General features: G+C 49.4%; 1 protein-coding gene across 1 annotated transcript in view; it reads left to right on the top strand.

Moving 5' to 3' along the window:
• LOC139757493 (uncharacterized) overlaps positions 1-12500 on the top strand; it is a 48651-nt gene that overhangs the window by 9372 nt on the left and 26779 nt on the right. Inside the window, exons 4-6 of the mRNA XM_071678006.1 lie at positions 213-377; positions 4666-4806; positions 5496-8412. Of these exons, the coding sequence (XP_071534107.1) occupies positions 213-377; positions 4666-4806; positions 5496-8412 (3223 nt within the window). The remainder of the gene's footprint in view (positions 1-212; positions 378-4665; positions 4807-5495; positions 8413-12500) is intronic.

The following is a 12500-nucleotide window of genomic DNA, read 5'->3' as shown; positions in this document are numbered from 1 at the left end:
GGGTACTGTACCGTCACACCCTGGGTACTGTACCGTCACACCCTGGGTACTGTACCGTCACAACCTGGGTACTGTGCCACCCTGGGTACTGTACCCTCACATCCTGGGTACTGTACCGTCACACCCTGGGTACTGTACCCTCACATCCTGGGTACTGTACCCTCACACCCTGGGTACTGTACCCTCACACCCTGGGTACTGTACCGTTCCAGCACGAGCTCGTGGTGGCAGCCGAGGTACACGAGGAGACGGTACACGCCATTGTACAGGTGACGGTACGTGACGTGAACGACAACCCCCCAGTCTTCCTACAGCCGGCACCCCAGCTCACGGTCATCGAAGAGGACGACCGGCACCTGCCGGCTACCTTACTCACGGTCAGTTACGCCAGAGAGAGAGAGAGAGAGAGAGAGAGAGAGAGAGAGAGAGTCATAAAGAGGCGAATTCTGTATATTTTGAGAGATCAAGGGGGGGTTCTTAAACATGCAGGAGGGTGTAAGGCGTGCACGGGATAGAGTGAAATTGGAACGATGTGGTATACGGGGGGGGGGGGGGGGACGACGTGCCGTCAATGGACTGAAACAGGGCGTATTACGCGTCCTGCGTATACCATGGAAAGGATTGTATGGGCCTGGATGTGCAGAGGGAGCTGTGGTTTCGGTGCATTACACATGACAGCTGGAGACTGAGTGTGGACGAATGTGGCCTTTCTTCATCTATTCCTGGCGCTACCTCGCTCACTCGAGAAACGAATATCATGACTAATACATATATATATATATATATATATATATATATATATATATATATATATATATATATATATATATATATATATATATATGACATGATCGTGCAGTTCATTGTTATGGATTAAGGAAATAAACATATAAATAAAAATGAAAACTCATTTATTCGCAGAACAATTAGCACACCCTGGTGTTTGTGTGCAATGAGTTAAATAGCTCAAATATTTGTGTCCCTACAAAATGATAATAGAAATAATAAATGGAAAAAAAAAGGCCGCGAGACCAATAAAAAAAAAAATGGCATCACATCGAGTTCAAACCCCCTAATTGGTTGATCAACAGAATCTGGATCGTGTTAATATGGGGTTGGGGAATTCCATCACATATTGCCACAGAAAAATGGGATATGTGACCCCATTTGGAATATATCAATGATGGTAGGGACATTATATATATATATATATATATATATATATATATATATATATATATATATATATATATATATATATATATATATCCAACGAAGTGGGGTTGGGATGCTATTACATGTGTGGCGGGGTGGCGACGAGAATGGATGAAAGCATCAAGTATGAATATGTATACATGTATATATGTATATGTCTGTGTATGTATATGTATGTGTACGTTGAAATGTATATGTATGTGTATGTGCATGTATGGGCGTTTATGTATACATATGTGTATGTGGGTGGGTTGGGCCATTCTTCATCTGTTTTCCTTGCGCTATCTCGCTGACGCGGGAAACAGCGGTTAAGTATAATAAAATAATATATATATATATATATATATATATATATATATATATGCTTGGCCCTTGATGGTGGTCGGACAGGAATGGATACGAGACCAGTGACATTCTCAAGACTTCAGTGACATCACGAGACTTCAGTGACATCACGAGACTTCAGTGAAATCACAAGACTTCAGTGACATCACGCGACTTCAGTGACATCACGCGACTTCAATGATATCCTCAAGACTTCAGTGACATCACAAGACTTCAATTAAATCATGAGACTTCACTGACATTACGAGACTTCAGTGACATCACGAGACTTCAGTGACATCACAAGACTTCAGTGACATCACGAGACTTCACTGACATCATGAGACTTCACTGACATTACGAGACTTCAGTGTCATCACGAGACTTCAGTGACATCACAAGACTTCAGTGACATCACAAGACATCAGTGACATCACGAGACTTCACTGACATCATGAGACTTCACTGACATTACGAGACTTCAGTGACATCACGAGACTTCAGTGACATCACAAGACTTCAGTGACATCACGAAACTTCACTGACATCACGAGACTTCAGTGACATCACATGGATGCAGTGACATCACACCCAAAGACGTCAATGCACACTTAATGGACTCGGTGCGTAGCACTGTCTTCACCCCCAGCCCATTACAGAGAGAAGCCCCATAACCTACAAGTTGGTAATGGCGATTAACTACCTGTTAACCCCGGGAATTACGGCCCTAATGGTCGTCCCACTTGTCATGTATAACATTATGATATTGGCATTCCTGTGATTAATGATATTCCAAATATCCCTGAGTCAGAATATTCTCTTTTGAGGGGGTCAGAATATTCTCTTTTGAGGGGGTCAGAATATTCTCTTTTGAGGGGGTCAGAATATTCTCTTTTGAGGGGGTCAGAATATTCTCTTTTGAGGGGGTCAGAATATTCTCTTGAGGGGGTCAGAATATTCTCTTGAGGGGGTCAGAATATTCTCTTGAGGGGGTCAGAATATTCTCTTGAGGGGGGTCAGAATATTCTCTTTTGAGGGGGTCAGAATATTCTCTTTTGAGGGGGTCAGAATATTCTCTTTTGAGGGGGGTCAGAATATTCTCTTGAGGGGGTCAGAATATTCTCTTGAGGGGGTCAGAATATTCTCTTGAGGGGGTCAGAATATTCTCTTGAGGGGGTCAGAATATTCTCTTGAGGGGGTCAGAATATTCTCTTGAGGGGGTCAGAATATTCTCTTTGGAGGGGTAATTCCAAATATCTTTATGTGCAAATATTTTTTTTTTTTGGGGGGGGGGAAGGTAAGTGGTTATTTCATATATATATTTTTCTTTCGTTAATTAATGATATTCACATTATTTAAACACGATTTTTCATGAGTTATATATATATATATATATATATATATATATATATATATATATATATATATATATATATATATATATATATATATATATACATGCATGCATGCATTACATACATACATACATACACACATACATACATACATACATACATACATTTCATACATACATACATACATACATACATACATACATTACATACATTTCATACATACATACATACATACATACATACATTACATACATACATTTCATACATACATACATACATACATACATACATACATACATACATACATTACATACATACATTTCATACATACATACATACATACATACATACATACATACATACATACATACATACATTTCATACATACATACATACATACATACATACATACATACATTACATACATTTCATACATACATACATACATACATACATACATTACATACATACATTTCAAACATACATACATACATACATACATACATACATACATACATATTTTCTTACGTTCGCCAAACTCTCCATAAGCAATGAAAAAAAAAATATCATTTTACTGTTATTCCAAACTTTCAGTAACTTTTTCCAGCAACTTCATTACAAAAGAAAATTCAGGAGGACTGAGGAAGGGGGGGGGGAAGGAGGGGTTTTCCTTGGCTATGTCTTTCATTCTTTTTCTTATACTTTTCCAGCTATTCTCTCTCTCTCTCTCTCTCTCTCTCTCTCTCTCTCTCTCTCTCTCTCTCTCTCTCTCTCTCTCCGTTCCCTTTACGATTGCTCTGGTTTCCGCCAACTCCAGAGCCCAATTGGGCTATAGCTAGCGAGGGGGCTCCTCCACACTGTGTTTATGTTCCATTCTCCACTTTTAATTCTTTTGTTGTTCCTCCAGTTCACAAACACACAAGTAGCCAGTGTTCTTACGGGTGGGGCGTAGGAGGGGAAGGGTGTGTGTTCAGTTGAACATCTTGAGAACATCTGTGTTGAACATCATTAACTATCCTGTGAGTCGACTGCCCTGGATAGCACTCGAACCCAGCCAGTGTCCTTGTAGGACTCGAACCCAGCCAGTGCCCTGTGTAGGACTCGAACCCAGCCAGTGCTCTGTCTAAGACTCGAACCCAGCCAGTGCCCTGTCTAAGACTCGAGCCCCCCCAGTGCCCTGTCTAGGACTCGAACCCAGCCAGTGCTCTGTCTGAGACTAGAACCCAGCCAGTGCTCTGTCTAAGACTCGAGCCCACCCAGTGCCCTGTCTAGGACTCGAACCCTGCCAGTGCTCTGTCTAAGACTCGAACCCAGCCAGTGCCCTGTCTAGGACTCGAACCCAGCCAGTGCCCTGTCTAAGACTCGAACCCAGCCAGTGCCCTGTCTAGGACTCGAACCCAGCCAGTGCCCTGTCTAGGACTCGAACCCAGCCAGTGCTCTAAGACTCGAACCCAGCCAGTCCCGCGTGTTCCACGGGCCAGCGACGGTAACAACTACACCACGGAAGCTCTAATTTTTCTCTTTTAAAGTCTATCTCATCCCGTGACGCAATATCCCATCCCGTGACGCAATATCCCATCCCGTGACGCAAAATCCCATCCCGTGACGCAGTATCCCATCCCGTGACGCAACATCCCATCCCGTGATGCAGTATCCCATCCCGTGACGCAGTATCCCATCCCGTGACGCAGTATCCCATCCCGTGACGCAGTATCCCATCCCGTGACGCAGTATCCCATCCCGTGACGCAGTGTCCCATCCTGTGACGCAGGTGATGGCCAGTGACGCGGATCGTGTGGACCAGCAAGGGGGTTTGATCTACACCCTGAAGGGGGACGGTGTGGACGCATACACCCCAGCCGACGCCTTCTTCACCATCCACCCTCGCACGGGGCAACTGGTCCAGCTGAGGGTGAGTGAGCCAGCTGAGTTGTACGCTCGTACTTGTGAGTGAGCCAGCTGTGTTGTACGCTCGTACTTGTGAGTGAGCCAGCTGTGTTGTACGTTGGTACTTGTGAGTGAGCCAGCTGTGTTGTTCGGTGGGCCTTGGTTGGTACTTGTGAGTGAGCCAGCTGTGTTGTACGCTCGTGATTGTGAGTGAGCCAGCTGTGTTGTACGTTGGTGATTGTGAGTGAGCCAGCTGTATTGTACGTTGGTACTTGTGAGTTAGCCAGCTGTGTTGTACGTTGGTGATTGTGAGTGAGCCAGCTGTGTTGTACGTTGGTACTTGTGAGTGAGCCAGCTGTGTTGTACGTTGGTGATTGTGAGTGAGCCAGCTGTGTTGTACGCTCGTACTTGCGAGTGAGCCAGCTGTGTTATACGCTCGTACTTGGTTGGTACTTGTGAGTGAGCCAGCGGTATTGTTCGCTGGGCCTTGGTTGGTTGGTGCACCCGAGTGAGTGAATGATGTACCATCTCCCACCAGGTCCCACCTGCTGTAACATATAATAATTCAATCCCCCTCCTTCCCTCTCTCTCTCTCTCTCTCTCTCTCTCTCTCTCTCTCTCTCTCTCTCTCTCTCTCTCTCTCTCTCTCACGTCCCTGGAACCTAAAATTAGTTTCCTTTCGGTGTTTCCTTTTTTTTTTTTCCCCCGCCCCAGGCGCTGGATCGTGATCCACCCCGAGGGAAGAGGGTGTGGAGGGTGAGGGTGCTGGTGAGGGACGGCCAGGCCCCTGGGCCTCGCCAGGGCGCTGACGATGCAGAAGACCTCCCCCTCCTGCCTCGCCCTAGACGCCAGAGGAGGGAGGAGGAGGAGGAGGAGGAGGAGGAGGAGGATGAGGAGGAGGAGGAGTCTTCTTCCCCCACTGCGCCTCCGTCAGGAGACGTGGGCACAAGACGTGAGGAGGAGGAGGAGGAGGAGCGGGGGCTGTACACGTCTCGGGCCATGGCGACGGGAGAGGCACCAAGCCAGACGGACGAAGTAGAAGGAATGGTAGATGATGATGGAAGGGGAAGAGGGATGGGTGATAATGAGGAGGAGCAGGATGGAACGGAAGAAATAATGAGGAAGATGAAGATGAAGAGGAGGAAGAAGAGGAGGAGGAGGAGAAGAAGGAAGAGGAGGAAGAAGAGGAACTCACATCAACAGACTGTGAGGCGAGACGTGAGGAGTACTTCGTCGTCCGGGCGTCTGTCACAACCCAGAGGGCGGCTCCTCCTCCTCCTCCAGCAGACGCTCAGGTTATCCAAGAGTGGTCGAAGGGCGGCGCCAGAGAGGCTCGGCAAATTGAATTACCTCCGTCAGCGGGGCGGGGGCGGCAACGACTCCCTCCCTGGGATCCGACACCAGGCACCACCACCTCCCAGATCTGACGATGGCAGACGAGAAAGAGACGAACCTAAAGGAGGCGATGCCGGAGGCGACATCGCTGATGAAAATACTGAGGGTGGGAGAGGCAGCGCGAGACCAGAGGTGGATGCTGACGACCTGGAAGGGCGAGAGAGGAGGAGTAGAAGACACTGGTTCAGCCTGGCTCCTGACGAAGACCTGGAGGAGAACCAGCGTCCTCCTGACGAAGACCTGGAGGAGAACCAGCGTCCTCCTGACGAAGACCTGGAGGAGAACCAGCGTCCTCCTGACGAAGATCTGGAGGAGAACCAGCGTCCTCCTGACGAAGACCTGGAGGAGAACCGGCGTCCTCCTGACGAAGACCTGGAGGACAACCGGCGTCCTCCTGACGAAGACCTGGAGGACAACCAGCGTCCTCCTGACGAAGACTTGGAGGAGAACCAGCGTCCTCCTGACGAAGACCTGGAGGAGAACCAGCGCCACAGACACCTCCGCCTTCGTCGCGGGACGTCCAAACAAACGATGTCTGGCGAAGACCATAATGCAGACCATCCTGCTGATAGCAGAGACCATCTGGTCGATCTGACAGACCAGCCGACTCATCCTAGAGACCATCCCGGGAATGACCAGACCGCTGGCCCTAGAGAACGACCCACTGGCCCTAGAGAACGACCCGCTGGCCCTAGAGAACGACCCGCTGGCCCTAGAAAGCGACCCAATGGCACTAGAGAACGACTCGCTGGCCCTAGAGAACGACCCGCTAGCCTTAGAAAACGGCCCACTGACCCTAGAGAACGACCCGCTGGCCCTAGACAACGACCCGCAGACCCTAGAGAACGACCCGCTGGTCCTAGAAAGCGACCCACTGGCACTAGAGAACGACTCGCTGGCCCTAGAGAACGACCCGCTGGCCTTAGAGAACGACCCGCCCCCACTAGAGAACGACCCGCTGGCCCTAGAGAACGACCCGGGAATGACATTGAGTCCAGTTCTGGGCACAGAGAGGGAGCCACGACCTCACCCTCACCTGACCAGAGACGAGGCGTTGAGGACCTCAAACTCGAGGAGGACAACATGTCCTCGAGGACCACTTCACCCTCTGGCTCGAGGATGACCCCCTTGAACTCGGGGCCGGGTCTGGTCTCGCCACGCGACCTCGTCTCAGTGGGCGTGACCTCGCCCCTAACGATTCTGACCTCAGAATCCAAGACGAGAAATGAAGAGTGGAACAGAATTGCTCACTTGGACAGAGCGAGTATACAATCCCTTAATGTAGATCCCGCGCCATCGGGAGACATTGGGGATTATAGAGGAGGGATTGTGGGATTATCAACTCCCTCAGAAGAGAAGGACAGGGTGGGAGTGGATTATATAGGAGGAAATGTGGGATTATCAACTCCCTCAGAAGAGAAGGACAGGGTGGGAGTGGATTATATAGGAGGGAATGTGGGATTATCAACTCCCTCAGAAGAGAAGGACACGGTGGGAGTGGATTATATAGGAGGGAATGTGGGATTATCAACTCCCTCAGAAGAGAAGGACACGGTGGGAGTTAGGAGGGAGCTCACAAGAGACGCGAGAGTCTTAGGGGAATTGCCAGCTACATCTCGTAAACTGCCAACAGTAAGAGACACTGGCGACCAACAGAAGACGACAACAGAGCCGCCAACAGTAAGAGACACTGGCGACCAACGGAAGACGACAACAGAGCCGCCAACAGTAAGGCCACAACGGCACGCGACGCAACGACAAGCACCACAAAACGACTCTAGGTTGAGGCCGGAGAAGCTCAGACACGAATCAGAAATTAAGACGTCGAGGCATGGCCCCTCCTTCGCCGGAGGGGCGCCTCCTCCTCGCGCCATGTCCTCCTCCTCCTCCCGCGAGGCCCGAGCTGCCACGACGCCGCCCCTGGACGACCCTGAAGACCTAAGTCATCTCCGAGGTCGTGCTGGGGAGTGTGTGGACCATAGTGTCTTCGGAGGGCAGTTCCAGAAAGTGAAAGGAACGAACGAAGGCCACTTCAAGAGCCCTCCTGGCGAAGGGGAGTTCCTGAAGGTGAAAGGAATGGACGAAGGCCATCCTAAGAGTCTTCCTGGCGGGGGGCGTGGACGAGTGCATGTGGTGGAGATGGTGGTGACCGTGTTGGTGAAGGACATCAACGACAACCCACCGGTCTTCCCCAACGCGACGATGTATGGCGAAGTCCAAGAGAACGGGCCCATTGGTGAGTACGACCCGAGTGTTCTTTCCGTGTGTGTGTGTGTGTGTGTGTGTGTGTGTGTCCGGGTGTGTGTGTGTCCTTAATTGATGACCTGAAAGAAAGGGGTAGTTCGCCTCCCTCATCTCTCTCTCTCTCTCTCTCTCTCTCTCTCTCTCTCTCTCTCTCTCTCTCTCTCTCTCTCTCCTCAAAAACACCAGGTCGCCTGATCGCCCCCTCCCCACCTCCCTACCCCGTCTAAAGCCAATCTCACCCCCCCACACCCCTCTTCTTCTCCCCTCCCCTTCTCCCCCACACCCCTCTTCCTCTCCCCTCTCCCCTCCCCCCACCCCTCTTCCTCTTTCCCCTCCCCCCTCCCTCCGCCCCCCCCCAAAGGGGTAATTAATGAGATGCAAATGAACATTTGTATGGAAACGTAGGTAACCTAATTTGAATTGGGGGGGGTGAGTGAGTGAGGGGAAAAGAGGGGGGGTAGGGAGGGGGTGGAGGAGGTGATTAACATCTCCCCTCACCACTACCAATCCAGTCCAAAGTGAATCACTGTGGTGATTGGGTTCACTTACATTGCTTGATTGTAATACACTCAGAACGCACTCTTTAGAACGCACTCTTCTGGTTCTCCCATTCTTTCTCCGTCAGTGTAATGACATAACACACTTTATCTGGTCTTCCTTCCCTACCCCTACCCCAGCCGGCCCCTCATTATCAACGCACTCTACCAGGTCTCCCCCCTCAGCATCAACCACAACGCACTCTACCTGGTCTCCCCCCTCACCGTCAACTCCACAACGCACTCTACCTGGTCTCCCCCTCACCATCAACCCACAACGCACTCTACCTGGTCTGTCCCTCACCATCAACCTACAACGCACTCTACCTGGTCTGTCCCCCCCCTCACCATCAACCCACAACGCACTCTACCTGGTCTCTCCCTCACCGTCAACCTACAACGCACTCTATCTAGTCTCCCCCCATCAGCATAAACCCAAAACGCACTCTATCTGGACTCCCCCTCAGCATGACCCTACAACGCACTCTACCTCTCCCCCTCTTCCCCATACCAAGCCCACAAACGCACTCTATCTGTTCTCTCCTACTCCAATATCAATACACAACGCACTCTACCCTCGTTTCCCCCCCCCGCCATCCTACTCCTCAAGCGTCAACGCACCAGGCACACTCTCCCTGGCTCTCACATCTCTCACCCTCGCCTCTCACAGTTCGTCCCCCCTCTCCCTCCTCTCCCTTTGAAACCCCTCAGCTCTCACGACACCCCGCTCCCTGGTAGCCACTCCTTCATACGAACACACACACACACTCTCTCTCTCTCCCTCTCTCTCTCTCTCTCTCCTCTCCTCTCTCTCTCTCTCTCTCTCTCTCTCTCTCTCTCTCTCTCTCTCTCTCTCTCTCTCTCTCCTGGTTCACCTCAGACCTTATAAAGGGCGCGGTATTGCAGATATATATATATATATATATATATATATATATATATATATATATATATATATATATATAGTATGTTTTGTTATTGCACGGTTGAGTTCCTGTGTTCTCAACATAGCAGACGACTTGTTCAAAAGTTCTTTTGTTAAATAAACAGACAGACAGACAGACAGACAGACAGACACACACACACACACACACACACACACACACACACACACACACACACACATACACACACACACAGCCCTCAGAATAGGGAAACCAGTTCAGGAAAAATACATTTCTTTTTTTTCTCTCTCTCTGGGTCTCGAACCCACTATGTATCTCTCGCTCTCTGATGATCTCCCGCGAGACCTGTCTCCCCTACAGCGCTACGGCACATGTCTCTGGCACGAGAGAGAGAGAGAGAGAGAGAGAGAGAGAGAGAGAGAGAGAGAGAGAGAGAGAGAGAGAGAGAGAGAGAGAGAGAGAGAGAGAGAGAGAGAGAGAGAGAGAGAGATTCTGTATCCCAGTTCAAAAGCTCCTCTGATGACCGACCGCTTCATCTATCCCCCCAATAACGGTAGGGTCATGACAAGTGCATACTGCTCATCGCGTCCATAAGGCTTATATTACCATAACATGGGTTTACATAACTCATTTATAACCCTGGGTGTGTGTGTGTGTGTGTGTGTGTGTGTGTGTGTGTGTGTGTGTGTGTGTGTACTCTAACCTTATCTTCCTGTCAAAATTGCCCATTTTTTGAGCCCCCTCGTTGTAGCAAGTGGGCCACGTCCACTGGGCAGGACTTCAGGTCATAGAGTGTGGTAATGACTCATTAGGGGGGTGAGGAAGGGGCGCCTCCTACAGGGTCCTCCTTCAGCATCACCCTCCCACTGTGTCCCCTTCAGAATCATTCCCACCCACCCACCAATGAGTCCCCTTCGGCAGCGCCTCCCACAGGGGGGTCTCCCTCAGCCTCGAGAACTGCTGACGCCAGATCTCTGCCTTCCCCGGGCCAGTGATGAATACCAACGAACTTAAAAGCTCTCTCTCTTTCCCTCCAAGCAAGCAAGCAAGCAATGGACAGGCCTCTCTTTGGGGCGAAGGAGCCCTTCTCCGCTCGCATGGGGGGTGAGAGAGAGAGAGAGAGAGAGAGAGAGAGAGAGAGAGAGAGAGAGAGAGAGGACAAGGGGCTGCCCTCTCTCTCTTCTCTCCCTCTTCCTCCTCCCTCCTCCTCCTCCTTCTCCCACACATACACCCGTGGCGGAAGTAGAGGCAAACAACATAATGAACCTTCCAATGAATATTGTAACCTGTTTGTTTGGCGTACACAAAGGCGTATGCAACAGCAGCAAAAGGGGAGGAGGTGGGGTGGGTGTGGTGTGGTGGTGGGGTGTGTAGTGTGGGGTGCCATCTGGATGTGCTGGCTTTGGTATGGAAGAGAGAGAGAGAGAGGGAGAGAGAGAGAGAGAGAGAGAGAGAGAGAGAGAGGGAGAGAGAGAGAGAGAGAGATGGGGTGGAGAGAGTGATGCTTTGAGTGCGGCGACAAGAGCTCTCTCTCTCTCTCTCTCTCTCTCTCTCTCTCTCTCTCTCTCTCTCTCTCTCTCTCTCTCTCTCTCACACACACACACAACATTACCCGTGGAACGGGACGTGCGCTTCCTGCTCCATTCCCTCCCCGGAATCCGTTTTCAATTTCCGCTCACACAAGGAAATCGTTTTCTTTGCCCCCCCCTCCCACCTTCGATACCAGACCCACTCATGATAATGTTTTCATGAAATCCTCTGTCCCTTTTCCCCCATCCCACCTCCACCCACCCCCCCCCCCTTCCTCTCATGATGGCCAATCTCCCCCTCCCCCCCTTCCTTTCCCTTTCCTTTCCCACAATCTCATGACATCCAATCACGTCCCCCCTCCCCACCCCCAACCCATCAAGTCCAATCCCCCCTTCCTTCCCCGCCTGAGCAACACCTCTTCCATGTCCCCTCCTTCCCTCTCCCTCTCTCTCCCTCGACTGATATTCAATTGATCTATATCATGTTTACAGACAATGACATGCTGCTATAAATCATGTCTATAGAAATATAATTAATATCTTTTTTATCATATGGCAAACGTTAGTTCCCGCCACCAAGTGTCATATGAGGCATTTCCACAAACCATTTTCTTTATCTCCACAAACCATTTTCTTTATTTCCACAAACCATTTTCTTGATTTCCACAAACCATTTTCTGTACTTCCACGAACCATTTTCTTGATTTCCACAAACCTTTTTCTTGATTTCCACAAACCATTTTCTTTATTTCCACGCACCATTTTCTTTGATACTGTCATCATTTTTTTTTTTGTATCATTGCCACGGCCTTAAACCACAAAAACCCTGGAACTTTGCCAAGTTCATTTACATTATCCCAGATGTATTGAACATGTTCAAACGAATCCCTTCTGTTCATGTCATGTCCTGAGAGGCGAAAATAATGAAAGAAGGAACTAGGGGGATGTGAATGATCCTTCATTGACTAACTAATGAAAATGAAAGACTACAGAATGAATAATAACAACAGGAGGGATGTATCTAAATTGATTTAACAGATGTTTGTGTTTGGAACTGATTTTAACATAGTTCATCCGTTGGTTCTCAAGTTAACTTGGTCGCCCACTGTG

Source organism: Panulirus ornatus, chromosome 27 (genome assembly GCF_036320965.1).
Source record: "Panulirus ornatus isolate Po-2019 chromosome 27, ASM3632096v1, whole genome shotgun sequence".
Taxonomy (NCBI): Eukaryota; Metazoa; Arthropoda; class Malacostraca; order Decapoda; family Palinuridae; genus Panulirus; species Panulirus ornatus.
This window is presented reverse-complemented; position numbering and strand designations above follow the sequence as displayed.